This window comes from Manis pentadactyla, chromosome 7 (assembly GCF_030020395.1).
Source record: "Manis pentadactyla isolate mManPen7 chromosome 7, mManPen7.hap1, whole genome shotgun sequence".
NCBI lineage: Eukaryota > Metazoa > Chordata > Mammalia > Pholidota > Manidae > Manis > Manis pentadactyla.
In genome coordinates, this window is record NC_080025.1 from 47,467,873 (window position 1) to 47,495,871 (window position 27,999).

A 27,999-nucleotide genomic window follows, 5' to 3' on the forward strand; every position below is an offset into this window, starting at 1 on the left:
TTCTGAGAGAAATCTTCTGCATACGTGGATGTTTTATTGCCCTTGTCTAGCTTGGATTAACACATAGTCTACAGGCACACACCTGATCATCTACATTTGCTCTCTTACAACACTAAACTATGTTTTCTACCTTTATCTTGTATCTACCTACCACTTCAGCATTTTATTAAAAATAATAATAATAAAGAGAGAAATGTGGTATCCACATATAAATCAAGTATAAAAATCAAACGAATATTCATATTTGACCTGATTGTTTATAGTTCATAATGCGTGATCAAAACCGAAAGTTTCTGTGATGACTGCCCTTGTACTGTTCACCATGTAAGAACTTATTGACTATGTAAGAATTTGTTCACCATGTAAGAACTTGTTCGTTATACTTCAGAAGATTGGAGACTGTTGAGAATTAGGCTTTGGGTTGATTAATGATTGTGCATTGAGTCCCCTATACAGAATTTTATTGTTGTTAACACCCATTTGATCAATAAATATAAGATATGCCCTCTCAAAGAAAAAAAAATACATGAACAATGAGATTTTTCAGGTCATTAATATGGTAAAGATTAGAAATAACATAATACCTAATACACTGAGTGTTTAAAGAACTAGGACTTCTCATGTGGTGGTGGTGGTGGTGGTAGAATAGATCTGAAGAGTCTTTCCGTGGGAAATAAGCACAAGCCATTTGATCAGCAAGTTGGAATCCAACAGTTATATTAGTTTTAAAAGAGAGAGAGAGAGAAATTCATCGCATACACCATTAAGGTGGTTTGTTACATCTTATTCTAAGTAGGAGCCAGAATGTGGAAACAACGTAAATGCATGTGGAGAATAATTGAACAATTTATAATATACCGCACACTGGAGTACCACTCTACTTCAGGTGACAGTATAAATACTCACTGATGTGGAGAATGTTTATTACTGCTTATCAGTGAATAAAGCAACTTAGAATCATATCATTTAAAAAAAAATGTCTGCACACAAACATGGGCAGGTGAGAGAATATGACCTAAACTATGATCAGCGTGTATTAGCCAAAAAAAGAGGCAGGATTAAAACATTAATCATGTAATTGTAAGAAAATACTCATAATAAATACACCAGATAAAAAAAATTTTTTGTTATAAAGTAGCATATATGGAAAGAATATAATTTGCAAAGTATACTATACTGAACTGGAAAAAACAATATTTCAGTGTATATACTTCCAGTGGAAAGTTATCTTTCATGAAATAATTTCTACAATCTATATCCTGTTTGACAAAGTGATTTTTTTCATTAAAAAAGTTAAAGTCGTATATACCTTTTCAACATACTTAAAGATTTATATTGATTTGTATGGTAAGAACATGGCTGCTTTAATGTTTCTTCACAATTTTCTGGGTTTTTCAAGAATGAATATTCTTGCATCTTGAAATTGATACTTATTTTGATAAGACTATATATTTATTCCGGAAATGCACTATTTCATGAATTAGAAACAGTATCTTTGTTCACTGAGTTACAGTATTTCAGAGTTGGAAGGAATCTTAAAAAAAAAAAAAAAAGAGGGGGAGGGATACTTTCTACTGCACTATAGCCAGCATCTGGGACTTCACAGCGATTAACAGACAGGAGGGGGCGCCAGTCAGGTCCTCTCTTCTCTTCAGCCTAGCAGGATAGAATCAGCTGAGCTGCATGGAAAACCCTCACAGTGTTGCATGGCTTCTTAGAATGTTTTCAATTAAATGGGTAACCCCTTGAGATGAGTGTGAATGGTATAAACACCTCACAGGGGAGACGCTCATAGGCAGTGGGAAGCAGGCATTCCAGGCCACACTGCCGTTTTGGGGCACTTACTCTCAGGTGCCCCATCTACAGAACAAAAGGCTGAGACAGGGTCATCCTCGATGCTGTCATGGAAGAACTCGAGTTCTATGGACATTTATATGTCTTATTCATACCAATTGTGGAAGAAAACCAACAAAATCAAATGTCCTCTTATTAAGACAGGAAGGAGAAGGGAGGGCTGGGGAGGAAAAGAAAGAAGAGGAATAGAAAACAGAAAAACAAAAAGAAATGAAAATGTTTTTGTTGTTCTTGTATGCTTATTAATATGACCCAAAATACAACTGTTTAAATATTAAACATGGTAATACAAAAATAGACAAGTTTTTAAACTGTGCTAGGTTACGGTAACCTGGGTTAAATACGCTTGTAAAGAGCAAAATCAATATTAATGGCTTAATTCTTTAAAAGGTAACAAGTAGAGGCTATTTATTTAAATTGTTTTATTGATAAATAATTTCCCAACTATGTATTACCCAACTTTATAATGCTTTATCTGTTCATTTCTTTTAATAACCATACTGCTTTTTTTATACATGATTTTCTAAAAAGAAAAAAGACACCTGGGTAGAAGAGTAATTTTCTTTATGTCATGCCCCAAAGTTTCCAATTGCTATACAGGTGATGTATCACTGATTCAACTCTTTTAAAAGCACTGTGATTGTAATAGCCAAAATGTTAAAAGCATCAAATTAGAATTTCACTTTGGAACAGGGCCATCCTTGACACCTGGGCATGTTTTTGAATAATTAAACAGCTACTGAACTCTTTGGATTCAACCTGCCTTAAAAAGACAGTGACCTCACGTTTGGGGCACCAGGGGTGCAGCCCCAGCATTGCCACTAACTACTTATACTACGTGGGCAGGTGACTTTAAACTCTGAGCTAGGGTTTTCTCTTTTAAATGCATGAAAGACAGAGTCTCTTGAAGCCTCTCGAAGGCCCACACTTGGGTTTTCCAACCTGAGCTCCTCCAAAGTTCTAATGGACGGAAGAGAAATGAGGTGATGGGGTATTTTCTGCTGCATCTCGATCAGGATTTCAGCCTTGGCCCTGTTCCCCAGGTCTGTTCACATCACAGGGGAGGCAGGGAATCAGCAGGCAGCGTCTGAGCTCTGCTGTCAGGCAGATCTATGTTTGAAGCTTGGCTCAAACAGTTCCTTTAGGAAAAGTGCATGGAGACATGCGAGAAAAGCCCCTTAGGTGGCATCTGGCACGTAGTGAGGGTCTATAAATACAGCTAAATGGAAGAAAACCTCCTCTACCAAATCTTCTCTTGGACGGTGCACCAGTGCGTGCCTCCCTCACTGCCGCATCACCTTCCATGTCTGTCTTCTCTGCGTGCAGTGAGGTCCTTGCACAAGGCGCTCAGTTCATCTTGCTATCCTTGGATTTACTTACACTTCAGCATCTGATATTCCACATGGCCTGATGAATGAGCAAGTGGAAGGATACTGACCAAATACATTCTGCATCCTTACCCAGTCCTCCCCTTACTGTGCCCAAGTGCCCCCGACCACCCCATCTTAGGTCCAGTGCTCCCTACTTGGAAACACCACCGCCAATACCCCACCTCTGCACACCCTCCAGCACTTCTCATGCTGCACATCAACAGTCATGCCCAGGGGCTCACTCAACAGCAGTCCTCAGGCCACTCATTCTGGCTCCATTTCCATCCAATTTTCAACAAGTGTGCAAACAAGAAAGTTAAAATAGATGACCAAGCAAAGCCATAGTTCTGTACTATGGGTTAAGAAAGATAAATACAACTGCTCACAATACTCCCAGGCACGTTTGACCCTTAGAGGGAAGAAATTGAGGTTGTGCAGGTCAGGGGAAGGATGGCATTGAGGTAGCCAGTTCGGGATGCCCTGTTCACTATCGTAAGCTCCAGCAGAAGGGAGACCACTAAGGAGGATGGACAAAGCCCATAAGGGCACGTTTACCTTTAACTTCTTGAAGTTAGAGTTGTTCACAAAGGTCGCCCAGAACCACTCCTGCCTGAATTATCCAGGTCATTCCATCATTATACCTTTGAGGTAGTGACTACACTTAAGATGAATGAAGCACATTCTTTGTCAAATATTTCACAAGAAGATGAGATTTGCTTCAGGAAACGAGGATAAGGATGACTCATCACCTTAGGAGCTTTTTTTGACAGCTCTGATCTGCATGGCTGCGGGAATCACAGCTTCCCACACTCCCTGACTTCCCACAGCCCCTTGCAGAAGCCACTGCTTTTCAGCACCTGGCACCAGCACCTATCCCACCCCAGTCTGCTTCGATTCCATTTTTATTTTGGCAGATTCTTTTTTCACAGCAACCTGATGTTAGTTCTCTGTAGATTTCAGTTCAAGTGGAAACACATCTTCTTCGGCATGAAGAATTGGCAGCAGTCATGCTTCCTCCCCACCTTGTGTGTAGGGAACACAGTTTTTGAAGTCTGGGGATATGTGAACAAAGAAGAAGAGACAGCAGTCTGGTTTTAATACCACAGTTAAGCTAGGAGACACACGCAGAATTTGGAACAGCTCCTTGAAGAGGCAGAGAATTATGGGCTCCCAGCATAGGATGGGCTGTGCAAACAAGATTGTCTTAAAAAGCAAATGAGAGGCTGCAGACCCTTCAAATTAATCATTGCCAAAACTGCTTTCCATTGTCTCAAGAAGTAGCAATTAGGAGTGGAATACAGAGGATTAAATTGTAGAAGATTAAAAAAAAAAGATTTAGGTAAAGTGTTACTGAGAAACAATGGAGCTGAGGATTTCAGTGTAACCTCAGATCTTACATGGGGTAAATTGAGAGTAAAAGACAGAAAGAAAAATATAAGGAAAGAAAGAGAGCCAGACAGCCAGACAGCCATGGCCAAGCCTATAAAAAAAAACTCATAGGCCCAAATATAGAGACACCCAAGACTTAACTACTTAATCTAGCTGCAGGTTCAGCATCCCAAGAATATAACCTTTTAACTAGTCAGTGTGGAATCCCTGGTCAGCACTAGAAAATCTACTGCTAGATCCCTTCCATTCCCCTTAGGAGGGCAACCTTGCCTAAAACAATGGATTCTCTGCTAATGATTTCCTTTTTTCTGCTCCCTCTCTACCTTTAAAACCCTTTCCTTCTCCACAGCTCAAAGGAGTTCCCCTCTACTTGCTCAATGGGATGCTGCCTGATTTATGAATTGAATAATAAAGCCAATTAGATCTTAAAATTTACTCAAATCAATTTTGTTATTTAACAAGCCTCACAAAGAGAAAATAACTCTTTCCTCGATTCATTCTCTCTTACCTGGATTTCTGATCTTTCACATGAACTTTGAGCATAAAGAGGCTTTAATGGTGTGCTGCTCATAGTAGCACCCACAGACCACCTAAATCAAAGGCAGCAGCTCCAAGAAGAAGGGCACATTGCAAAGTGACTCTCAGCAAGCAGCAGAGGGTCCCAGTGCATGGCTGGGTTTGGGCTGTGCTGAGAGCCTGGTCCTGAGACCCGCTTTCAGCACAGCCCACACTCTGTGATTAAAATGCTGGCTCCACTGGAAAAAATGAAAACCAGGCATCTACATGATAAGAAGTCAGCCTGGCAGGACCTGAAGAGGCAGGTGTTTTGTGTTGGGGGTGAGGGAGGCCCCAGGGAGGTGAGCAGGGCTGGGGAGGCCTTCATGCCTCAGGGGAGGATTGTGAGGAGGGGCACGGAACATGCCTGCCACAGGCCTGAAGCACCCCACCAGCTAATAAACAGCTTTACACTCTGTGAAGAAGTGAATCCCATGCCTTGCATCACAGGTACACAGAGGGACATGCAGCCCCAGGCATTAGTCCCCATAACTCATTTCAGTGGAGCCACTAGGGTCCCAATGATTAGAAAGTCTAAGTTTTATATTTTATTTTGTCTTCATCAGTCTCTTAGTGAAGCAGTAAGTGAGTTATTTGAAAGTTAGTCCTTGGAAGATGGAGAAGACATATGGCAGGGACAAAGAAGCGTGCCCACAGGTGGCTGCAGCCCATGACAAGAAGCAAGAACAAAAGAGCCATTTTTGAAGGTGTCAGCAGGAGAAAGGCTTTCATAAATGGTTGTTCCAGAAATCACATTTCCTTATTGTGGATCATGCACCCCTGAAAAAGGGACTGAAGTGCTTTACCTAGAAGGCATTAGTACACACTCTCCAAAATCCTGGTCTAGCATTTTGATAAAGTTCTATCTACTAAGTAATATAAATTGCAGGTATGTAGATGTCTCGCACTGAGCATAATGGGAGGATTTGCAGAATATAATAAAATTGGTAAATGGCAGACTATCTCATATCAAATTTGTTTTAATGTATTCTGTTCACACTTCTTTTTTTAGTAATGAAATACTTAAATTGATTTTTAATGATGTATTTTCCAGTTCTAGAATTTGTAATTTGAATAAATACAATTACATTTTTATATCATATTTTACAATGAAAATGAAAGACACTACAATTTTTCTTTCCTGAGGGTTCTTTTTTACATTTAAAATACCACTCTCTTTCATATAGCTTTCCTTGCACATGTTTTGTTTCTGACATATTTACATGGATTTTCATAATGTTCCACAAATTCAGAACATGAAATTATCATTTTTCAAAACAGATGTATAGCCATAATGAAGAGGAAGTATGTAGGCAATACATCTTCAATGTAAATTATCCCAAATTCTCAATGATGGCAAAATGTTTATGAGTACATACCAATTATATTTTCTTTAGATTTTCTCTTATATAAGAAAGTCATTATCTACTGTACCTTAAAATAAATGAAGTCTAAGAAATTAAACCTTTAGGCAAAGTGCTAATAATGAAAAGGAAAAATAATGTGTATGTCCAGTTAAAAGTTTGTATATAAGCAGTAAAACACAGAGATAAGTTACGATATATACAGTGAAATATCACTACATAGAAATTTTTCAAGCAATAACAAGGATGGATCTCAGAGACAAAATGTAGACTGAGAAAAAACACAGACTGTATACATGCACTGAGGTTCTGTTTAGATATGTCACAGAGAAAAGATGAAGAGATTTGACAGATCTACTTGAGGTCACTAATCAGACTGCCTTTAAATTTAACCAAAGCAGAGATTCTCCTGCTCACTTTGAAGAAGAAACATGCCATGTCGTACTAGTTCACGCGGCCAAGACCTGAGGGTGCCAACAAGGAATGGAGAGCAAGTCCTGCTGGCAACCAGCCAACAGATGTGCCCGATGTGCCCCTCAGTCCTACACCCACAAGGAACTGATCTTTGCCAACAAGCAGAATGAGCTCAGAAGAGAGCTCTGACAAATAGTGTAATTTATAGTAAGAGATATATATTTGGTCTTTGTCCCTATTTCTAGCACAAAGCTCCCAAAACCCTTCGAATTTCCTACTTGATGGGGGTCATGATGGTGACTTTTGTTCTGTTCATGAGGGGACAGGTGGCACACCTGAGGGTGAAGGCTGGTTGCAGGAGCCCCACCTCTGACCTCAGGGAAGAAAGAGGGGCTGGAGGTTGAATCAATCACCAATGGCCAATCATTTAATCAACCATTCCTGTGTAATGAAACTCCATAGAAACCCAACAGGATGGGGTTTGGAGATCTTCCAGAATGGTGAACAATGGAGATTCGGGGAGAGGGACACCCAGAGAGGGCATGGCAGCTCCACACGTCTCCACATTCATTGCCTTATGCACCTGACAAACTCTGACACATGCTGTAATGATGGACCTGAAACCCATTATGCTAATTGCAATAAGCCAGCCATGAAAGAACAAATAGTATATGACACCTCTTATATGAGGTAGAGTCAAAGCCATACAGACAGAAAGCAGAACAGTGGTTGCCAGGAGCTAGGAGGAGGGGGGTGGTGAGTTAGTGTTTGCTGAGTAGAGTTTCAGTTAGGAAGATGGAAAGTTCAGGTGATGGGTGGTGGTCACAGCTGCAAAACAGTATAAATGCACCTGGTGCCACAGAAGAACAGTTAAAAATGGGAAAATTTATATTATGTATATTTTACCATAATGAATAAATAAATATCTGTATATCTATTTTATATATGTACTAACAGATTCACTAATGAATTTTCCATTTGGTATTCTTGTCCACTAATAAACTCTCTAGATTAAAATAAAAAATGAAGGCTGTGTCTCCAGATCTACTCAACCAAACCAGATGGCTTCTAGGATGCTTCAGGGTGTGGGTCTCGCCACAATCTCTGCAGAACCAAGAATAGAGGAGGGATTATCTCAGAACGCCCACATTTGGTCTACCGCAGGAATACTAGCGAAATCCAGAGAAGGCCCACAAAGTTCTTGAAAAGATAATTCCATCAGATACAGTGTCAGCACACACTTAGAGGTCAGGAAAAACACAATGGAAAGAAGATCATAAAAGATATGATACATGCCTTCCATCAGGAAGATACAAAAATCATGATGATTTGTGTACCTAAAAAGCCCTAACTACATGATAGACAGACAGACAGACATGATGGACAAAATGAAAATCTGACAGAATTCAAGGGAGGAACAGACAATTCAACAGTGAGAGTTGGAATTAGTAACATTCAAATTTCATAATGGATGTAACAGCCATCTGTAGAACACACCACCCATCACAACAGATTTACATTCCTTTCAAGGGCACAAGGAACTTTCTCCAGGATAGACCATATTCTAGTCCATAAAACAAACCTTAACAAATTGAAAGGTTTAAAATCATACTATTTTTTCCCTCTGGATACAATAAAATGATATTGAATTTCAATAACAAAGAGAAATTTGGGAAACACACATAAATGGAGATTTTAAGATACAATCTTAAGTAACCAATGGACCACAGAATAAACCAAAAGGGAAGTTCAAAAATACTTTGAAAGTGGAGACACAGTCAAGCAGAGCCCTGGGGCACATGAAGCAGAGCTTGGAGGGACGCTTATAGCTGCAAATGCTGCTATCATGGAAGAAGAAAGTCAAATCACTAATGTAAACTTCCAACTTAAGACATGGGGAGAAAAAGAGCAAACTAAATCTAAAGCAAGCAGACAGAATGAAATAATTGCAGTTAGAGCTCCAATTAGCAAAACAGAAAGGAGAAAAACAATAGAGAATTCCAGTGAGACTAAAAGTTGATTCGGTGAAAAGACTGACAAAATTGGCAACACTTTGGCTAGAGAAGCCAAGAGAGAGAGAAAGCACAGAAATAAAAGGGATGTTACCACCAACCTCACATAAATGAAGGGGTGGCAAAGGGACACTATGAACACCACACCAATAAGGGGACAACTTGCAGGATGTGGACAAATTCCTAGCAAGACACAAGACACCAAAGCTAGTCAAGAAGAAAGAACACTCAGTATAGACCCTATAACAAGTAAAGAAATTGAGTTACTAATTTAAAAAACTAGTCACAAAGAAAATCCAGGCCAGGATGTCTTCACCGGTAAATTCTAGCAAATATTTAAAGAACTAACACAAATTCCTCACCAGAACTCTGGAAAACAGAAGAGGAAGGAAAGCTTCCCACTCATGCTATCAGATGAGCAATAACAGACAAACATCACAGAAAAGAAAACTATAGATCAATGTTTGGTACAAATACAGACTCAAAAGTCCTCAATAAAATACTAGCAAATAAAATCCAGCAATGTATGGAAATAATTATATTCCATGATCAAGTGGTATTTATCCCCATTGGTCAATGAAATGCTGTTTTAACATCTAAATATCAATTAATGTAACATATCACACCAGTAAATAAAGGACAAAAAAATGCATGACCATTTCAATAAATGCAGAAGAAGCATTTGACAAAATCCAACACCCTTTCAGGATAAAAACTCTCATCAAACCAGGAATCAATAGGAACTCTCTTCACTTCATAAAATGTATCCTTGAAAACACATAGTTCACATTACAGTTCACATTGTTCTTACAATTCCATCATCAAAGACTCTTACAACACCAGAAATAACATTTGCCTGATTTTAAAAATGGGCAGTGGGTCTGAATAGACATTTTTCCAAAGAAGATATACAAATACCATTAAGTTCATGAAAAGATGCTCAACACCATCACCCATCAGGAAGATGAAAATCAAAACGACGTCAAGCTACCGCTCCACGCCAGAGTTGCCCATCATCAAAACCTCAGATAACAGCAGGCATGGGGGAACCCGAGGAAAACTGCTGGTGGGAATGTAAAATGGGGCAGCCACTCTGGAACACAGTCTGCAGGCCCTCAAATGGTTAAACACATAATCCAAGTCCACTCCTAGACACACACCCAGGACATATACCCATATGTATACACATATACATACGTACACAAAAAGCTCGTACACAATTGTTCACAGCCGTCCATCCATAGCAGCCAGCAACTGGAAACAACAACCCCAATAACCATCAACTAATAATCGACACACAAAATGTGGACTGCCCATACAATGGCATATTGTCTAGCAATCAAAATAGATAAGTGCTGACAGGCTGTGGCACAGAAGACCATTGAAAACATCATGCCAAGTGAGAGAAGCCAGTGACAAAGGGCCACATATTGCATGAGTCTGTTCATAGGAAATGTCCAGCATAGGCAAATCCATAGAGACAGACAGAAGATCATGGATTACCAAGGGCTGGAAGACATGGGGGTTATCGGAGACGACAGCTAAGTCCATGCAGGGTTTCCTTTCAGGATAACGAAAATTGTTCTAAAACTGAGAGTCAGGATGGCTACACAACTCTGGAATAAACTCAAAGACCATCCAATCATACACTTGAAATGGGCAGAATGTGGCATATGAATTACAACTCAATACAACTATTAAAATAAGATATGCCCAGCATAATTAATCTTTAGGGAAAAGCAAATTAAAACCACAATGAGAAATCACTACACACCAAGTACAATGTCTAAAAATAGGTATTTTTTAAACTGGATGATACCAGAGCTAGAGAGGAGGTGGGGCAATTGGAGCTTTCACACACTGGTAGTGAGCATGCAGTTCGGCAAACATCTGATATAAACATTGCCAGGTACATAACTTTAGCTACTCATTTACGGGTCTGTGTTCCCAGCGGGCTGACTCTGCAAGAAGGCTCTGTCTGTCCCCTTGCACACCTCTGGAGCCCAGCTCAGCACTCCGTGGTGAGGTGCAGCTCATAAGTGGGAACTCGGTTGATCAGAGCGCACTTGCACACCTGGGAACCAAATCTGGCTTCTGTTGATCATTGGTGCCGATGCACAGAGCTCTGCATGGGAAACCTGGGACCATTGCATGATTCCAAATGGATAGAGGCTCCAAGACAGCAAAGCTCACATGTGGATTTTTCTCCACGTCAACCTATTTCCAGCAAAGTGTCTGCAGGTAATAGACACTCCACAGATATAGGCTGGGTGGCATGTTTGTGATAAAGGAAAAACAAAATGAACTGTTTTAAGTACTCTAATTTTATGTACTAAGAAATTGCTTGTGTAGTAATTTAAGTCCTGAAGAAAAGATAAAGCTGTCCCATTAATACATGGTTGTTTTATTCCAGTCAGGCTGACGCACTAAGCTTCCATCATTGAATCGAATCTTCTCTATCCAGCCACTCCCCTCCTGTCTTCAGTTTCTTTCTGTTCAACTTTTAAAATGAGGGAACCTGAATGAAGGATGGTGACATGACCCGCCTGCAGAAAGCAGAGCTGCTCTGTACTCACGACAGTCAGGAGCATGCTCCGATGGCCTCTGGCACTGAGGCTCCAGCTCCATCCCTGGGCTGACATCAGATCGCTTTTTGGAATCTTGCAAAAGCATCAGAAACACCTTTTTGAAAATGAAAAAGAGCTTATTAGCATATCTCCTTTCCCCATTGTGGTTCTTTCCTTTGCCTCAGTTACCCAACCTGTCATTACCCTCCACATGCCCCCTATTTCTTCTTTCAGTTAGTGGGTGCCACTCTAAGGCCACCGAGTTCTGGCAAGCTGGGTGTAAGGTTGCTTGTCTCACTGAAACCTGAGGGTGCCTGCGGTGGCAGAGGCAGGAGCTGCCAATAGGACAGCATCTCCACCTCAGCGGGGAATGCAGCTCGCTGTACCAGCATCTCAGAAATCCAGAAGTCACTCAGGCAATGAACTCATGACGCTGAACCTTCAGCAGCACGGGGGGAACATCACATGGAAAACCCCCATGGAACGTGGCTCCTCCAAGGGCTGCATGTTCCCTGTTTGTGTAAGTGACTGGCCTGAAGCCACTACTCACTTACTTAGTGCTGGAAGACTGGAGAGCTGGAGAGATTATCCCTAACAGACCCCAGGGTGCAGGCCCCCTGCAGTGGCAGTCCCAGAGGAAAAGGGTGACTGCTGGCTCCCTCTGGGCAGGCGGGGCCTGCTCAGTGTCCACGTGCCCAAAATTCAGCACCCCCCTGGAGGGTGGGTTGCCTCATCTATAGACCAGGGACGATAGTAACAGCAGCTAATGTCCCATGGATGATGGCTGAGTGCTGAGCACAGACTAGGCAAGAATGCAGTGCTGTTAGCAACATTGGCACCATGTCCCTGTTGAGCCACATGCCACGCCAGGCCCTGCACACTGCCACCCTCACCTTGGCAGCATCATTAAGTGTTTCTGTCACTCCCTCTTCTTCTGCAGATGTGGATACCAGGGGCCTGGCCCTGGCCTCACTGCAGCCTCCCCTGCTGGGCAGTTCCAGCTAGAACCTCACACACCCAATGTCAGAACTGAGTACCCACACTGGCAGCCTCCTGGGACTAGTGATTCCTGTAAACGGTGCGCACCATTCTGTCTCTGCTTATTTGAGGAAATAAGCACAAAGGTGTCAACTGTGTCTGGGTGTTTTAAGGAGCCTCCGGCCCGCAGGGGAAGAGAGGAGAGGGCACTGGCAAGGAGAAACAGTGAGCGAGGGTGTAGGCGGGGCAGGCGCACATCTCTCTGCGTGGGGCCCATCGGTTTGAGACAGAATCCTGTGGAGAGAAATATGAGTCCCTGGTGCCAGTGGAGCGCCACAAGGTTTCATTAGCTCTGATGTGGTTACTGTTATTTGTAAGATAACCCCTTGCTGAGTCCCAGTAAGAGCACAAGGAAAGCTGCCAACTCAGGACTACCACACAGGGTAACCCAATCACAACGGTGGTGAATCACACCGGCTCAGTGTGCCACCCTGGGAAAATCATTCACCACTCCAGCCTCCTGTGAAAAACGGTTAACAGAATCATTGCAGAGCAGCTATTTCATCTACGTGCAAAGCAGGGAGGAGCCCAATGCCTGCCAGGCGGGAAGCTGGCACAGTCGGGTCCAGAGAGGAGCCAGAGAAGGAGGAGGTGCCCACGAGGCCATACACTTAACCCTCAAGTCAGCCCAACGAGATCAGTACTGCTGCGCCCTCCAGAGGAGGGCACCAGGGCCTGGTGGGCTGAGCATTCTTCACCCGGTGCATGCATAAGGATGAAATTAAAGACGATAAAAACAGTGGGAGTCAAGAGTTATTCACTGCGCAGGCACTTTCCTTTGTACCTTAGTCTAAAAGGAATTTTCATCTAATGTTCAAACGTAATTGTGAATTACATAAAGCGTATCTTGATACCAAAAGAAACATTCTAGATAATCACGCTCCTGCATTCGTTGCCCTCCTTTCCTAATGAGACCGTGCAGGTGTGTGCGAGTGTGCACACATTTGAGCACACGTACGTGTTGGAGGAGAAAACAGAATGCAGGCGGTGGTTTTGCTCCCCACAATCCCACAGGAGCCTGGGGGTCACGACGGATGACAACACAAAACCTCGTATCAGGGCGCAGCGCGGGAATTCGCAACCTGCTCAGCGGGAAGGTGAAGGCGCGGCTGGGGCGGAGGGAGTGTGTGAGCGCCATCTAGTGATCGTCTGCTTAACTGCAGGCCTGCCTGCCACCCCAGGAGGCTCTGACATCGCAGCCCCAGATGGAGGATATCACCTTGCTACTCTGGGAATTCTGTAATTCCCATGCTCAATGGAAGCAGACTGCACCCTCCAAAGTTCCACTCTTCAAGGGTCTCATGGAACCAGAGCACCCAGAATGGAATGCTACCCATGGCTTTAAGGAAAGGAAATGCACAGGAAGGTTACTGGAATCTATCACCCTTCTGCTTAGTCTGGGAAATGGAAGTTCCAAAGTATAGGTTTAATTTACTCCTTATCGGCTGATACATATTCTCTAGTACAACTTTAAATCAGTATTTGTATGTGAAGGCCACATCTTCACAAATTTTTTTAGGTCACTAAGGTAGGGAAATATATGCTTCATTTCATCAGGATAATGATGAAGAAATGCAAAAACTGCTAAACATTCTCGTTATAGATAAGATTAGGAAAGGTCACTGAACACATACAAATATCCGTTCAGAAGAGACAGAAACAAAACAGAAGCAAGCAAAATAATTTCCAACAAAATTATTGTGTGCAGGCTGGACCCCTCACACCCCCAAGTTTAACAGGTTTCCGGTGGTATTTGGACATAGGTATGAAATGACCTCACATACCTTCCTCTTCCTTTGGAGTTTTCTCTGCATTTCCAACTGAATAAAGGCCAGAAGCCAATTCATATGGATCAAATAGGACCCACACATGGCCTCTTTTATATAAAGTACTAGAAAGTTATTTTAAATCTTATCTAATGTTTTGAATTTACTGGATTAGCTCAGGACTCCCAAGTCAAAAGACACTCAAGTCAAATGATGATTAGTCAAAACTACTCTTATTAATTTTTAAATAATTTAACTATATGAAATAAATAAGAAATGAGATTAAAACTCAAAAGCAAAAGAACTCATACAATCCAACTTGAAAAATGGGCAAAGGAAATGAATAGAGATTTTTCCAATGAAGACATAAATGGCCAACTGGTACCTGTAAAAATACTCAACACCACTCATCATCAGGAAAATGCAACTCAAAACCACAATGAGATATCATCTCACTCCACTCAGAATGACTGCTGTCAAAAAGATGGGAAACAAGTGTTGATGAAGGTGTGGAGAAAAGGGACTCCTCGTGCACTGTTGGTGGGAATGTAAATTGGTGCAGCAGAAAAGTATAGAGGTTCCCCAAAATACTAAAACAGAAATACCATATGACCCAGCAATTCCACTTCTGGGACTCTATCCAGAGGAAGTGAAAATGCTATATTGAAGAGAAATCTGTATCCTCGTGTTCATCTCATCATTATTTATAAAACCCACATCATGGAAACAACCTAATTGTCCATCATGGAAGAATGGATAAAGAAAATATGATATGCATAAGTATGTACACACACACACACACACACAGTAGAATATTTTCAGCCATAAAAGATGGAAATTTTGTCATTTGCAACAACATGGATGGATCTCAAGGGTACTATGCTAAGTGAAGTAAGTCAGAGAAAATCAAATACTGTTCAATCTCATTTACATGTGGAATCTAAAAAACATTAACTCGTAGAAACAGAGAACAGATTAGTAGTTGCCAAAGGTGGGGGGTAGGCTAAGAGAAATGGGTGAAGGTGGTCAAAAGGTACAAACATTCAGTTATTAGATAAGTTCTGGGGATGTGATATACAGCATGGTGACTAAAGTTAACAACATTCTGTTGTATATTGGAAAGTTGCTAAGTGAGTCGATTTTAAAAGTTCTCACAAGAAAAAAAGTTATAACTGTGAGGTGGTGGATGCCAACTGAATTTATAATGGTGATCATTTCACAATATATGCTTATATCAAATCATTATACACACCTTAATAATATAATGTTATAGGCCAACAATACTGGAAAAAATAAGAAAGAAATTGAATCTCAAAGACACTAACTAGTGTGAAAGTAATTCACAATTTAACAAAAATATGGATCTAAGTGTGAAGCCTACGGCACTTCTGCTCTTTGTTTTCCAGGAAGAACAAGGTCAACAGTTTGGGGATTCTTCATTTGTGGACATGTGTTTTCTTAATTTAGAGGAGCTGCAGGGTCTGAGCATTTATGACAACTCGGTGTCACCTCAATACTGATGGTGCCATCAATCCTGCAGACTGCAGTGCTGTGCCCACCCCATCGGCAAGTAGAGCTAGACCCCAAACTCGACCTGCACTGAAAGTGTCAGCTTGATGGACTACACCCTGGAGTTGGTCCGTGTGACATGCCTTGGGCTCAGTTGCTAGAGAAATGGAGTGAAGCAACCGAACTCTGGAAGCCAGTGACGATATCATCCCACCAAGGGATGACATGAGCAGAAACTTTAGCAAAAAAAAAATGTAGGCAATATTTTCTCAGTTTTCTAAAAGTGCATTTGTTTTTTAAGAAGCAGGAGATAAAAACCATGTGGAAAGCTTAGATGGTAAGGACTGTGAAAGTTACTGGCCAATCCTCCCCAGATACAGGGCTCGGCAGATGTGCCCAGATGTGCCACAGTGTGGGCAGCCAGAGTTTATTATCTGACAGGAATTTGTAATTGAGTTCCAGTTGCTATTGTAACAGACTACCACAAACTTGGGGGCTTAAAACAATATAAATTTACCAGCTTCTAAATCTGGAAGTCGAAGGCAAAAACAGGCCTTCTGGACTGAAAGAAGGGTGTTGGAGGGCTGTGCCCCCCCGTGGAGGCTCCCAGGGTGAACACACCCCTCGCCTTATACAGCTTCCAGTGGAGCCTCTATTCTTTGGCTCATAGCCCCTTCCTCCATCTTCAAAGGTCATTCTGCCAATCTCTGCTTCCATCAAGACATCACCTCCCCATCTCACCTTCCTAAGTCCTCTTACTTTTGATCCTCCCAGGCCCACCCAGATAATCCAGGATAACCTGTCGCCAGACCCATGCAAGAAACATAAGTTCCCAGGATTCGGCACAGCCGTCTTTGGGGGCCCACTATTCAGCCACCGCAGGACAATGACACCATCAGTACATCTTTAAAACAAGGGCTGTTGATGTGATGTGTCCCTGAATACTGCAAAGGCAGGGAGATTAGAAGGTGAACTGGGAAGTTTTGGAGTTTGCCACCATTAAATTCAAATGCCTGACTTTGGGCAGCTCGTTTCCTTTGTCAAGTTTAGTCTCTCAACTCCTTACTGCACAAACTGCAAAGAGAGGGGGAACAAGTGATCTGGGGTGCTTGGGTGAGCTTTGGAGGTGTATGTGGGGAGGACTCCTGTTGCCTAACACAGAGAGAGAAAGAGCCACCAAAGGCCTGGGGAGCAACAGCCCTGTGGCCGCATGCAGCTGGCAGCAGGGGCTCCCTGCAGGGATGGCTGATTCTAGATCCTGGACCAGGAATGTCCTGCCATGATAAGCTGGGAGCATCTTGTATCAGCAAGAAGATACTCAGAGATTAGGGGATGTGGTAGAAGACACGAAGCGAGCTTCCAGGAGTGCCTCTGGCTAAGCCTGACATGATTTCAGTTCACAGCAAATGGGATCACAGTGAACTGTAGCTCACTGAATAACCGAGGAAACCATGAGCCCCAGCTGATACAAATGAGTAAACAGTGTGGAGAGAAAGGGCCTCCTTTGGGTTTAATGCCAAATTAGAGGCAGAATGAATGGTGGAAAATGGTAGAAAAATCACCACTTGACAAATGTCATAATCATAATTATCTGGGCAAGGAATGCGGGATGGGCTGGCACTCGTGGGGGAAAGTGGGATGAGAGCGATAAAGAGTTTCAAAATGTGCCCCCCAAAATAATTAATAGTGAAGCACAGGAAAACTAACCCAGAGTGCAAACACCTGGCAGACACGACCTGACCTGAACAGAGTTCTGGCCACACCACGGGGGGACGGATGGGCGCCAGCACCAGGCAGTGGGACACAGTGATCAGGGCACCGGCCCTGTGACATGCCAGCCCAGCGCGTGGAAGCCAGGCCATCATGAGGAAGCGTGACAAACCCACACTGAGGCTCACTGTGCAAATGATGGCTCCGTCATATTCAGAAACACCAAGGTCACCACAGCCAAGGACACGGGAGTGCTAGCACAGCTGGTGGTGACTCAGGAGACATGCAGTGGTCACGACTTGTGGCCCTGGGCTGGAGCCTCCTGCTCTTAAGGACGTGACTGGGGCCACTGAAACTTATGGGTAAAGACTGTACAGGAATTCTTTGTTCTTAGAAACTGTTCTCAAAAACTAAAGAAAAAATAAATGTCAGGCACTTATTCCCACTCTAGATTTGATTTTTTTTCTTCCAGGACCCATGTTTTACCTCCCAATGCTAGTAGGATGGGGGAATCTGAGCTCATACACCCAAGGGACTGATACCCAGAACCCTCTTGACGAAGGTTCAGAGGAAGCCCACTGTGCCAAACTCAGCAAGTGGATGGCAGAAACCACCCAGCCCACACAGGCATGCTGACCTTTCCAGAAAATTATAACAAACGTCAAAATTACTAAAAATACACTACAATGTTAATAACTGGGGAGGCTGTGCATGTGTGGGGGCAGGGACAGGGAAAATCCCTGTACCTTCTAGACAGTATTGCTATAAAAAATCTAAAACTGCTCTACAGCTATTGTAAACAATACAGTCTATTAAACAAATACACTACAAAACTTGCTCCATTTGCATTGTCAGAAGATTCTGTCCCGGCCTCAGAGACGACTGCAAATGTCTTTCATATGCACAGCCCAGGGCTCCCCAGTCCCCAGCCCCACACGGAAGGAGACCCTGTTACTGGCAATGGACCCGGCCTGGTAATCACCATGACCAAATTTTACCTCTCAGCCTCACTGGCATGGGGGTCTATTTTGGGGCCATGATTTGCAAGAAATGTATTTCAGTTTAAAATGAAATGTGTGTTCTAGCCACAGAGTCAGAGGTGCTCCTCGGCAGGCCCTCCACCCCCTCTGTAAAGTCATCGGGCAAAAACTCAGATGAACAGAGGAAAAAGCATGCTTGGTGTGTTCACGGCCAAACAAATGGTGGGTCGATAACAAACACAAGCTAAGAAAGTCAATACTTACCAAGTTTAAATAGGCAAAATTGGCTGAGACAGATATTTTATAGACTACACCAAACAAAAGAAACTTGTTCAAAGGCACTTAATCTTTCTCCAATTTAAGATATCTTTCTCAAGCAGATTCAAATAGAATATTACATTTTGTGAAATCTCATATCTGAAATACGTAAAATATACTTGACTTTGACTACAGTTGTCTTTAAGACAGGCAATGTGTTTAGCATCTGTGAGTGTGTGAGAGAAAAATACATGAGAGCTAATCAATCAATATTTATTTAGCACCTATTATGTGCAAAGCATGTACTAAATGTACCAGGTAGAAATTACTGCAAGAAGTTGGAGAAGCACGTATACAATCTCCAAAGCAATTGAGCAGCTGGTTCCCTTGCTTCTTCTGGGCTTGTTTTGGGCTGCTTAACAACAGGGACGTGAGATGGGAAAATCCTGGGGAAAAAAAGATAAGGTAGTTTGCAGAGAGGCAAGATGCATGGAAGACTCATTCTTTTAAGATAGCAGGAAGGAATCCCTCTGTATCTTGACTGTGATCATGGTGCCAAAGCCCTAGGCATTTGCCAACATTTATGAGTAGATTTTTACTGCATGCAATTTAATAACCAAATAACTTTAACAACAACAACAAAAAAGAGGGCAAAGAGGAGGACAATTAAGAAATTTCCAAAAGGAGAATGGATAGATAAAGTATAAACAAAATTATTCTGGAGAAGAAATAAGAATATTTAGGAAACAAGCACAAGAATAATTTTTAGAAGCTAATACTATGATGAAACATCTTCCCTAACAGTAAAAATATAGAGGGATTAAAATACAAAAATGCTTAATTTCAGAATCTACACAGCACATTTTTATGGATATATAGCAAAGTTTTACTGTTAAGACCTCACCTGTGTGTGATCACTTGCTCTCAGTATTATTATGTGATGCAAACAAAAATTGTATATTAAAGTTAGGGAGTATATTTCTATTTTAGCACCTTGAAAAATGAACTTTCAGCCTGTGATTCATCAGCTTCCCAAGCACCAGCTTCCTGCTTGGACCACATGCTCCCCTGTCTGCTGTGGGGACTGATGAAGAGACTAGCAGAGAATCAGTCGGGATGTTGTAAATGTGAGTGGAAGACACCAGGTCCCTCTGGAATGATGGAAAGACAATGAGGCCTGCATAAAATGTAGGGGGTAGGTCACAACTGTATATAATCATTAGGGGAAGCTGTTACTCAACTATATCTTAAAATTCCTATCTTGGACCCAGAAAATGTTCCTCTGGGTCTCAGGAGATGATGGTGGGACCCTTACCTTGTCACAGATGCATGTGTCATCTTACAGATAATATGGGAATAGTGGAGAACTAGGGAACTTGGTGCCCTACAGTGGGGAAGAGAGGTCTGTGCAAAGGAACCTTTTGCAGCAGTAATTATATAACCATGACCATAATGGTTTTGGGGAAAAGGGATACTGCTTAAGATAAGTTATCTGGGTAACTCCTGTTAAAAAATGTCACATGCAGTGAGATTTCAAATCTGACTACATTCTGGGTACAGCAAGCTCCTAACAGGCACCAGCTCTCCAGGAAGGAGAAAAAGGAAGGGCCAGGAATCCGAGAAGACAGATGAGGGCAGACTCCAGGGGAAGCAGGTGAGGCAAGCTGGCAGGGGCAGAGGCCCAGCAGAAACCCAGGCTGGCTGAGTCCCTGGGGCAGGGTGGGGAAAGGAGAGGCAGCCCCCACAGGCCAGCTCCCAGCTCCTGAACTGCCCACTGCTGTGAGGGCACCAGGGAGAGGGCAACAGGAGTGGGCACAGTGGAGACCACCCAGCATCGCCCAGCCTTGGGGGCACCCCAGGCGGCAGGCCCCAGATTTCACACAGATCCCTCTCATGTTGAAGTGCATCAGACACTGTGTCAGGGGTCTGCCCCACACACCCTATCTGTGGCTGCCCTCAGCTCCCGGTTTTCAGAGGAGGGCACTGAGCATGGGGGACACACAGGGCAAATGGCCTGGAGTCCTGCTCTGCATCCACGGCCCTTCCCAGGGTCTCCCTAATTCAGTCAAAACCCTCAGGGCTCTCTGACCCCATCACCAGCACTCCAGATGCGAGGTAAGAAGATGATAATACCAGTTTCTACTTCCAAGTGACCTGTCGGAAGTCACAAACTCCTAACATTTAAGGCGTGGACGGTCACTGGGGTCCTCAGCTGGCTGTTGTGGCCACGGTCAGCATGGCAGACGCTTCCTCATCACTGTTCCAGCCTCTTGGGCTTCTCATTTATGAGGACTCACTTTGGGTCCCTTGATTGTGACCCAGAGTGTGTGACTTAGACTGGGAGATTGAAGCAAATGGGAGTCTGCAAAAGGTAAAGCAAACTGAACACACAGGCCTCTGAGTTCCCCTCAAGGCCCTAGATAAACTCTTGATTCAGGATTCTTGAGATGGTTTGCAGGAAGTTAGACCCATGACAGATGGGCCACCTGCTGACCATGCACACAGACCCCAAACTGGGTGGAGCCAATTATTTCAGGCTGAGATTCCAAAACAATCCACTATCACCTCACCACTGACCATCAGAAGATCAGGTCCGAGCTGATCTCACACCCTTTCCCATACTTTGCCCACAAATGCGTCTGCTTGTAGGCCCACAGGGAGTTCAGGACCTTGAGCATTAGCCACCCATCCTTGCCTGGTACCTGAAATAAATGCTACTTTCTTTCACTACATCCCAATGGCGGTGTTTCACTTTGCTGTGCATCGGACAAGTGGACCCCAGTTTGTTTGGTTCAGGAACATTCCTAGGGTTTTTTGCTTTATTAGCAACAGAATGAAACACCACCTCCATGAAATTATGCAGATAAATTGAAATTTCCACATGCTTGCTTGATTCATATACCAGGTAGAAGTGAGTCAACCAAACACAGGCAACAATAAAATAATGAATGCTCACACTCAACAGGTGTATACTTACTTATTTACACTAGAACAAATGTGCAGGACACATATGAATGTTCAATTTATCTGTATAAGACACCCTTCAATTAATCCATAGCCTAATAACCTGTGGATGGCTGGCAATAACCTGTCCTTACAACCAAAGGAAATTATTTCCCTTTTCCCTTTCAAGGGACCCAGGCTGGTGAAACAGGTCTCAAAGGCACCACCTCTTTATGTCTGCAAGGAGCTGTGATTCATAACAGGTCAAAGTTCCCAACTCTCCAAATTGCTAGTTTCCTGGCGTAATATTCAGACTTGTAATCCAGATTTCCAAAGACAACGACAGCTGGTGTGTGGCCTCGCCACACTGGAGCCCGGTGCTTGGATCAGCTGCAGGTGCTGCATCCCCATGGTCACAGAGACCCACACACCTGCTCTGACTCACACCACCAAGGAGGCCCTGCTCTACACCGGCTTACGGAGGACACTGTCTGCCAAAAGTCCCTGGAGAAAAGGTGCTCTTTCCTGTAGCATAGATGCATTTTAATTCCACTGACACCCCAGCCACGACCATTTCACACTCTAGGAAAGAAGAACCCTTACCATTTCTGACTGTCCTAATTATTCTATTTTAAACATTAAAAAACTGAGGCTCACAGGAATTGAGTGATGTAGCCAGTCCCTCCATATTGGGAGGGAGAACAATTTCCAGTCAGAACTGGCTGGGGCAGAGCTCACAGACTTTCCATTCTAGCATGCTATTCCCAGAAGCTCGTTGGATCTTTGGAAATGTTTTGCTCATGGCTCATCAGAAAATAGTTCTGAGCAACCTCTAGGGTTGAGTGTGCGCTGGGAGTTGCTGGTGTGGTGAGCAGGGAAGATGCACTCCCTCATGATCCCAGCTCTGGAGGTGACAATCAGGAGGAGTCAGGAAGTAGAGCTCATGGTGCACTGTGAGGCGCACAAAACTGGTGTAGCACTGGGGACAGGGTGCCTATCTTGGAGAATGCATTCATGTTGGGACTTGAAAGCTGAGGTGGGAGAGACCAGTACAGTGACTGCACCCTTCTACATGGACAGTAGCTCATGCCCCCCAGGCTACAGATGAGGTTGCTCCTTGCTGGGCTGTGTACCCCAACAACCCCAACTTACTCTATTCAAAAGAACAAGGTGATGTTTGGAGGTTCACAGAATACAGAGTATTGCCCACAAACTCATGGGTGCATTTAAGGAGCACGTTTCTCACTATCAGAAAACCCAGGTCCAGCAGCAGAGTGGTCGTCTATGAGCTATGTGGATTGGGGTAAAGAAATCAACCTATCTGAGCCTCAACCTTAATATAAACAGAACAACTAAGAGAGTTGGGGGGAATCACATACATTTACATATAAACATAGTTTGTAATACTGTAAATGTTTTTATGTTTTACAATCCCCTATGACCATTTATTCTAGACAGAAGTTGTGATGACAGCTCTCGACTTGGGACAACACTGATTTACACATGCAGTGGCTTCGCTTATGTTGCTGTGCTTTCAGCCCCAAAATCCATTCCAAACACAACTCAAAGTTCAGGCGTTGACAGTCTAAAAGTCATGGTATTTTAATTCTTGTAGTTATTTAAAGTTTCTAATATTGTTTTAGACTCTAAGTGCCAACTAGAGTCTAAATTACAATTACAAACCTGATGGGGAATTATTACAATTCCTGGAAAATACAGGGAAAGTGGCACAAGATTCTCCCCTGATTTTTTTATTTTAATTTGCAACCCATGATTTTTATTTTAATTTGCAGCACTTTCTATAAATAACAATGTAAAAATAAAACTCAGATCTGGCTCACACACATAACCAACCCTAAGGCCCCCCAGACAGGGCTTGCCTTTCATTGGGTTCTGTGATGTTCTTCTGGAGAACACCTAATGTGACTCCCACAGGCTGTGAACCATGAAGAAAACACACTAACCCGAGTCAGAAAAAGATAGCAGCATGAGAAGTGAGGCAGAAATCTCCCAAAACCACATAAAACACAAAAATACAGCAAATCCTGAAAAAGTGACCCAAAGACTGCAGAACTGCCTACACCTGGGGAAAAGAGAAGACTTCTCAGAAAAGGGTAAAGTAGGAAAGCCATGATCCAGAGGGCCCCAAGCCCTCCCCACACCCCCATTCCATGGGTAGGAGAAAGAGAAATGGAGTGGGGAAGTAGGAAAAGATGGACCTGCTGAACACCCAGCCCTGGAGATGGAGCACAAACCCACATTACGTGGTGCTTTGGAATTAGTGGGACTGGAAAGCAAAGAGAGTGGAATACTGGGAGAAACTGAGATTCCAGGAGCTTATGGAGAATGGGTAAACATAACCGGTCCCCCTGGGACAAAAGAAAGGCAGGAAGTTTGAAAGACTTCCCAGTAGTGAGAGGGGCACTGAAGGGATAAGGATTACACAGGGCTCACAGCTCAGGAAAAAGGGCAGGGAGACAAAATTGTTCCAGCACACACAGCTCAGCAGGTTGGAACTCTCAAGAGCCTCAGACGCTCCATGCCCCGGCTGGCAACACAGCCCCAAGACCCCCCCACTGCAACCCACAGCCTACTGCTCCTTCCTCCCAGCCTGCACCTGCCTGCAAACCTGCTGCCACCACCATTGCACCAGGCCAGCAGGAAGATGGCCCCACCAATGGCAACTACAGGGGTACAACACAGAATCCCTCCCTGCATGCTTGGCCCAGTGGACCTGGCAGTGGAGGCAGGTGCTATATCTGGGAAGGCAGGAAAGGGCTCTTTCCTTCCAGCAGGTGCTGGTTCTGTTCACTTGCAACTGGCACTATTGGTGCAGGTGTTCAGCTGCTCCAAAGAGTAGCTTCTAGGTAGTGCAGGGTGCCACCTACACAAACTTATCATTCCATAGTAAACACTAAAAAAATGAAATGGCAAAAGAACAAAACTTCAGGTAAAAAACAGCAGAAAGAGGGCTAAGGGAAACTGAAATCAACAATCTTCTTGATAAATGTTTCAAAATAAAAATCATAAACATGCTCACAGAGCTAGAGAAAAATATTCAATATCTCAGGGAGGACTTCAAGAAAGAGATAAAAACTTTGAAAAATACAGTATTTGAAATGAAACATATAATGGGGGAATTTAAAAGTAGATTAGATGAGGTAGAAGAGACACTAAGTGAAATAGAAATCAGAGAACAGGAATACAAAGAAGTTGAGGCACAGAGAGAAAAAAGGATCTCTAGGAATGAAAGAATAATGAGAGAACTGTGTGACCAATCCAAAAGGAACAATATTTGCATTATAGGGGTACCATTAGAAGTAGAGAGAGAAAAAGGAATACAAGTCACTTTGAAGAAATAATTTCAGAAAACTTCCTCAATCTGTGAAGGAAAAATAGTCTCTCAGGTCATGAAAGTATACAGATCTCTCAACACAAGGGACCCTAGGAAGAAAACACCAGGACATATAATAATTAAAATGGCAAAGATCAAGGATAAGGACAGAGCAGAGTAGTAAAAGCATCCAGAGACAGGTAAAGATCACATACAAAGGAAAACCCATCAGGCTATCAGTAGATTTCTCAGCAGAAACCTTACAGGCCAGAAGTGAGTGGCATGATACCCTTAATGCAATGAAGCAGAAGGACCTTCAACTAAGCATACTCAATCCAGCAAGATTATCACTTAAATTTGAAGTAGGGATTAAACAGTTTCCAGAGAAGTGAAAGTTGAGGTAATTCACTGCCCACAAACCATCTCCACAGTGCTCTAGATGGAAGTGCTCCTAAGGCTATATAGCTGTGACCAGAGAAAATAAAACCACAGTAAAGGAAGTAGACAAATTAATTACTAAGCAAATGTAAAATTAAAGCAACTAGTAACAAAGTTAGTCAAGGGTTACACAAAGAGTACAGAATATGACAAATAATATATAAAGAATGGAGGAGGAAGAAGAAGGGGGGAAAAAAAGAACCTCTACATTGTGTTTGTAATACCATAATAAGAGAGTTAAGATAGACTGTTAGATAGTAAGGAAGCCACCCTTGAACCTCTGGTAAGCATGAGTCTAAAGTCTGCAATGGCAAAACGTACATATCTATTGATAATCACCCTAAATGTAAATGGACTGAATGTACCAATCAAAATACATAGAGTCACTGCATATATAAAAAACAAGATCCATCTATATGCTGCCTACAAGAGACTCACTTCCAACCCAAAGACATACAAAGACAAAAAGACTAAAAGTGAAGGGATGGAAAAAGACATTTCATGCAAATAATAGGGGGCAAAAAGCAGGAGTAGCAACACTTGTATTAGATAAAATAAACTTCAAGACAAATAAAGTAACAAGAGACAAAGAAGGACAATATATAATGATAAAGGGGTCAGTCCAACAAGAAATATAACCTTTATAAATATCTATGCACCCAATATAGGAGCACCTAAATATTGAAACAAATATTAACAGAATTAAAGGGGAAAATAAAATGCAATGCATTCACTTTAGAAGAATTCAACACACCACTTATTCCAAAGGACACATCAACCAGAAAGAAAATAAGTAAGGAGACAGAGGCACTGAACAACACATTAGAACAGATGGAAACTAACAGACATCTACAGAACACTCCACTCAAAAGCAACAGGATACACATTCTTCTCAAGTGCACATGGAACATTTTACAGGATAGATCATGTACTAGTCCACAAAAAGTGACTCAGTAAATTCAGAAGGATTGAAATTGTGCCAACCAGCTTCTCAGACCACAAAAGTATGAAACTAGAAATAAATTATGCAAAGAAAACAAAAAAGCCCACAAACACATGGAGGCTTAACAACATTCTCCTAAATAATCAATAGATCAGTGACCAAATAAAAACAGAGATCAAGCAATATATGGAGACAAATGACAACAACAACTCAACACCACAAAACCTGTGGGACACAGCAAAGGTAGTTCTAAGAGGCAAGTATATTGCAATATAGGTTTACCTCAAGAAAGAATAATCATCCCAAATGAACAGTCTAAACTCACAATTAAGGGAACTAGAAGAAGCAAAACAAATGAGGCCCAAAGTCAGTAGAAGGAGGAACATAATCAAGATCAGAGAAGAAACAAATAAAATTGAGAAGACTATAAGAAGAGAAACAATCAGTGAAACCAGGAGCTGGTTCTTCAAGAAAATAAACAAAATAGATAAACTCCTAGCCAGACAAATCAAGAAAAAAAGAGAGTCTGCACACATAAACAGAATCAGAAATGAGAAAGGAAAAATCACTACAGACACCACAGAATTACAAAGCATTATTAGAGAACACTGTGAAAAATTATATGCTAACAAATTGGATAACCGAGAAGAAATGGACTTAAAAAAATGCAACCTTCCAAGACATACCTAGGAAGAAACAGAAAATCTGAACAGACCACTCATCAGCAATGAAATTGGATTGGTAATCAAAAAACTACCTGAGAACAAAACCTCTGGATCAGATGACTTTACCACTAAATTTTATCAAACATTTAGAGAAGGCCTAACACCCATCCTCCTTAAAGATTTCCAAAAGGTAGAAGAGAAGAAATACTTCCAAACTCATTCCATGAGGCCAGCATCATTCTAACACCAAAACCAGACAAAGATATCACAAAAAAAGAAAAATTACAGACCAATATTCTTTATGGACATAGATGCAAAAATCTTCAACAAAATATTAGCAAACTGAATTCAAAAATACATCAAAAAGATCATCCATCATGACCAAATGGGATTCATTCCAGGGATGCAAAGATGGTACAGTAGTTGAAAATCCATCAACATACACCACATCAACAAAAAGAAAGACAAAAATCATGTGATCATCTCCATAGATGCTGAAAAGGCATTTGACAAAATTCAACATCCATTCATGATAAAAATTCTCAACAAAATGGGTACAGAGGGTATGTACCTCAACATAATAAAGGCTATATATGACAAACCCACAGCCAACATCATACTTAACAGTGAAAAACTGAAAGCTTTTCCTTTAAGATAGGGAACAAGACAAGGATGCCCACTCTTCCCACTTTTATTCAACATAGTTCTGGAGGTCCTAGCCACAGCAATCAGATAACACAAAGAAATAAGAGTCAGTCAGATTGGTAGGGAAGAAGTTAAACTGTCACTGTTTACAGATGACATGATACTATATATTAAAAAAACCCTAAAGAATCCACCCCAAAACTACTACAACTAATATCAGAATTCAGCAAACTTGCAGGATACAA

The 27,999-nt window shown here is 42.3% G+C and overlaps 1 protein-coding gene across 2 annotated transcripts in view; it reads right to left on the bottom strand.

Moving 5' to 3' along the window:
* ABCA13 (ATP binding cassette subfamily A member 13) overlaps window positions 1-27,999 on the bottom strand; it is a 390,923-nt gene that overhangs the window by 168,104 nt on the left and 194,820 nt on the right. For both annotated transcript variants that reach the window (XR_008998757.1, XM_057505338.1), the window contains exon 42: window positions 11,535-11,640. Coding sequence is in view for 1 of the 2 variants with exons in the window: in XM_057505338.1 (XP_057361321.1) it covers window positions 11,535-11,640 (106 nt within the window). In the remaining variant the exon portion in view is untranslated. The remainder of the gene's footprint in view (window positions 1-11,534; window positions 11,641-27,999) is intronic.